General features: G+C 47.3%; 1 protein-coding gene across 2 annotated transcripts in view; it reads left to right on the top strand.

Annotated features, from left to right (window-relative positions):
- The window catches only part of lyar (Ly1 antibody reactive homolog (mouse)), a 20,946-nt gene extending 18,632 nt beyond the window's left edge, over positions 1-2,314 (top strand). For both annotated transcript variants that reach the window (XM_079630001.1, XM_079630000.1), the window contains 4 exons: positions 669-906; positions 983-1,042; positions 1,320-1,405; positions 1,707-2,314. In XM_079630001.1, coding sequence (XP_079486127.1) covers positions 669-906; positions 983-1,042; positions 1,320-1,405; positions 1,707-1,844 — 522 coding nt within the window. In that variant the 3' untranslated portion in view covers positions 1,845-2,314. The remainder of the gene's footprint in view (positions 1-668; positions 907-982; positions 1,043-1,319; positions 1,406-1,706) is intronic.
- The last annotated feature ends 186 nt before the right edge of the window (positions 2,315-2,500 follow it).

The raw sequence follows: 2,500 nt of genomic DNA, 5'->3' as shown, positions 1-2,500 counted from the left end.
GTTACCGTGACCAACAAGACGAATAGAAACTTGTGACCGCCATTTTTAAATAGCAGCTAGTCGAGCTAATAGCAGCTCGATTATAATATCCGTCTATGTAAGTTACGGCGAGCTGCACGAACGCGTTGGATTCCGATGTATTTTTGCAATCCCATGAGCATCCATAGTATTGCAACGTCCGTTATTGTTGATGGCTTGTTGGAGATGCATCGGAGCGGCGCGGACCGATCAGAGCTCCGGGAGTGTGTGGAGATCACACGACTCCTTGTGCTTTTGATCGCTTTCGCAGTGCTGTGATGTCACGCGGCGATCGGTCTGCGTGAAGCCGAACCATCTCGAACAAGCCTGGTGTGTTTTTGTTTGGCGCTGCCGCGCTAGCGTTGCTGGGCAACATGAGATGTATACACAGTGACGTAAGATCTGGCTCTGTTGTGGCGCTCTAGCCTGTGGAAAGGCAAACCGGTTCTTAGAAGAACCGTCAGTAGAACCAACTCCGAACCGGCTCTAGCTCTAGCTCTGAACCAGCACCTGGTTCTTGTTGGTGGAAAAGGGGTAAGTGTGTGTGTGTGTGTGTTACTGGAGCAGGTGTGGGAGATCTTCAGTGTGTGTGTGTGTGTGTGTGTGTGTGTGTTTATGGTGAAGTTTTGCTCTTGTGTCGTGATGTTTAGGAGCATCAGACGGCAGAAGAACACAAACCGAGCGGAAGCGACCTGAGCAACGGCACTGAGACTAATGAAGAACAGAGAGAAGAGCGGAAAGAGAAGAAGAAGAGCAAGAGCTCAGAGGAGCAGAACGGGAGGAAACAGAGCAGACGCAAGAGGAAACGAGAGGAGGAACACAACGGACACAGCGCAGAGGAGAAGACCAAGAGAACACAGAAGAAAAGAAAGGGAGAGGCGTCTGATGGTAAGGGCTGAGTCTCAGGCCGTCTCTAACCGAGTCTGTGAACCGTACTTACTTCCTGTCTGCTTTGACCAATCAGAGAGCCTGGATCCCGAGGGGGAGGAGCCAGAGAACCAGCAGTCTGAATCCAACTCTACAGGTATTTCATAATAAGAGTCTGAACAGCATGGAAGCTTGTTTCCGCCACAGAATAAAACATTTTAAAAGATAGTGACTTTTCATCTCACAAGTCAGTTTCCGAGCAATTTTGAGGTTATAACACACAATTCTGAGAAATAAAGCCGGAATTACATGTTATAAGCACAGAATTGCGAGATGTAAATCTCTGATAAATATAGATCACGTGTGTGTGTGTGTGTGTGTGTGTGTGTGTGTGTGTGTGTGTGTGTGTGTGTGTGTGTGTGTGTGTTGTACAGGGAAGTTTAACTGGAAGGGGACGATAACGGCGGTTCTGAGAGACGCTCCTGAGGACGGACTCGCCGTGAAGAAGCTCCGCAAGAAGGTGCGGAGCCAATCAGCAGCAGCGGAGACACGTGACCCCACGCTTATCCGTCAGTCTGAAGGAGTTTAAACGCGCACTAGTTTTACAGGCTATAATCTGTGTGCTTACACGGCTTTAATAACGGCGTGTGCTGGTGTCTCGCGTGCGTTCGGCCAATCAGCGGACACTAGCGGCACTAGCTCCTGTAGCGCTGGGTTAGGCCGACTGGAGGAGTCGGTTCTAGTCTCGTTCCTGCGGTGCGACGCCGCTGTAGTCTCGCGTCCGCTTGGCATGGACTGATGTGGACTCTGCTGTCTTCCAGGTGTTAGCAGCGTACTACTCGTTCACTGGAGACGGGAACTACAGATCGGAGGAGGAGCTTCTGTCGCTGTTCAACAAGAAGATCAACAACAACCCCAAGTTCCGGACGCTGAGAGAGCGAGTGCGGCTGGTGAAGTGACGTCGCTGTTCTGCTGATGCCATGTCAAGAACAACTTCTGTATATGGTTATTAATAAAACATCATATGTCCTAGCAGAAGTTTTACGTTCAGTGTTTAAAACCGTGATAAGTGTGTAATACACTGGGCTCGTCTGCTTACAGTGAAGTGTGTGTACATTGAGTTTGGTGTTTTAATAAAACTCTTAATTCATCAAGCCACGAGTTTTAGAATGTTTTTCTAAACTGGGCTGTATATATAATGTGTTTCTGTAGGTTAACATAACCTTGACTTCTATTCAGACTTTGATCTGTTACAGTCGCCCTGTTGTCAAACATTTTATACCTTAAAACTCTTTGATCACCAAGATTACATATTTTTCTTGGCTTAAAATATCTTGAATGTAACTCGACACCCTTGCCTCATTTAGCATGCGCAGTTCTATGAATATGCAAATGAGCCTCCATTCACTCAGAGATCCACTGGTGGACGATCACACGTTGATCTGATTGGTCAAGGTAGTGTGTGACGTCAGAAACACCAGCGATTTCACACCGTGTGTTTGAGACTGTCTTTGGTTCACTGCAGTTTCAAGCAGAAAATACTCAGCAATGCTGTCCACTTATGAACTTACACATGATTAAAGCAGATTAAAAACACCACATAGACACATAAACA

Source organism: Phoxinus phoxinus (genome assembly GCF_949152265.1).
Source record: "Phoxinus phoxinus genome assembly, chromosome: 12".
NCBI lineage: Eukaryota > Metazoa > Chordata > Actinopteri > Cypriniformes > Leuciscidae > Phoxinus > Phoxinus phoxinus.
The sequence above is the reverse complement of the archived record's forward strand: the minus strand, read 5'-3'. Positions and strand labels throughout refer to the sequence as shown.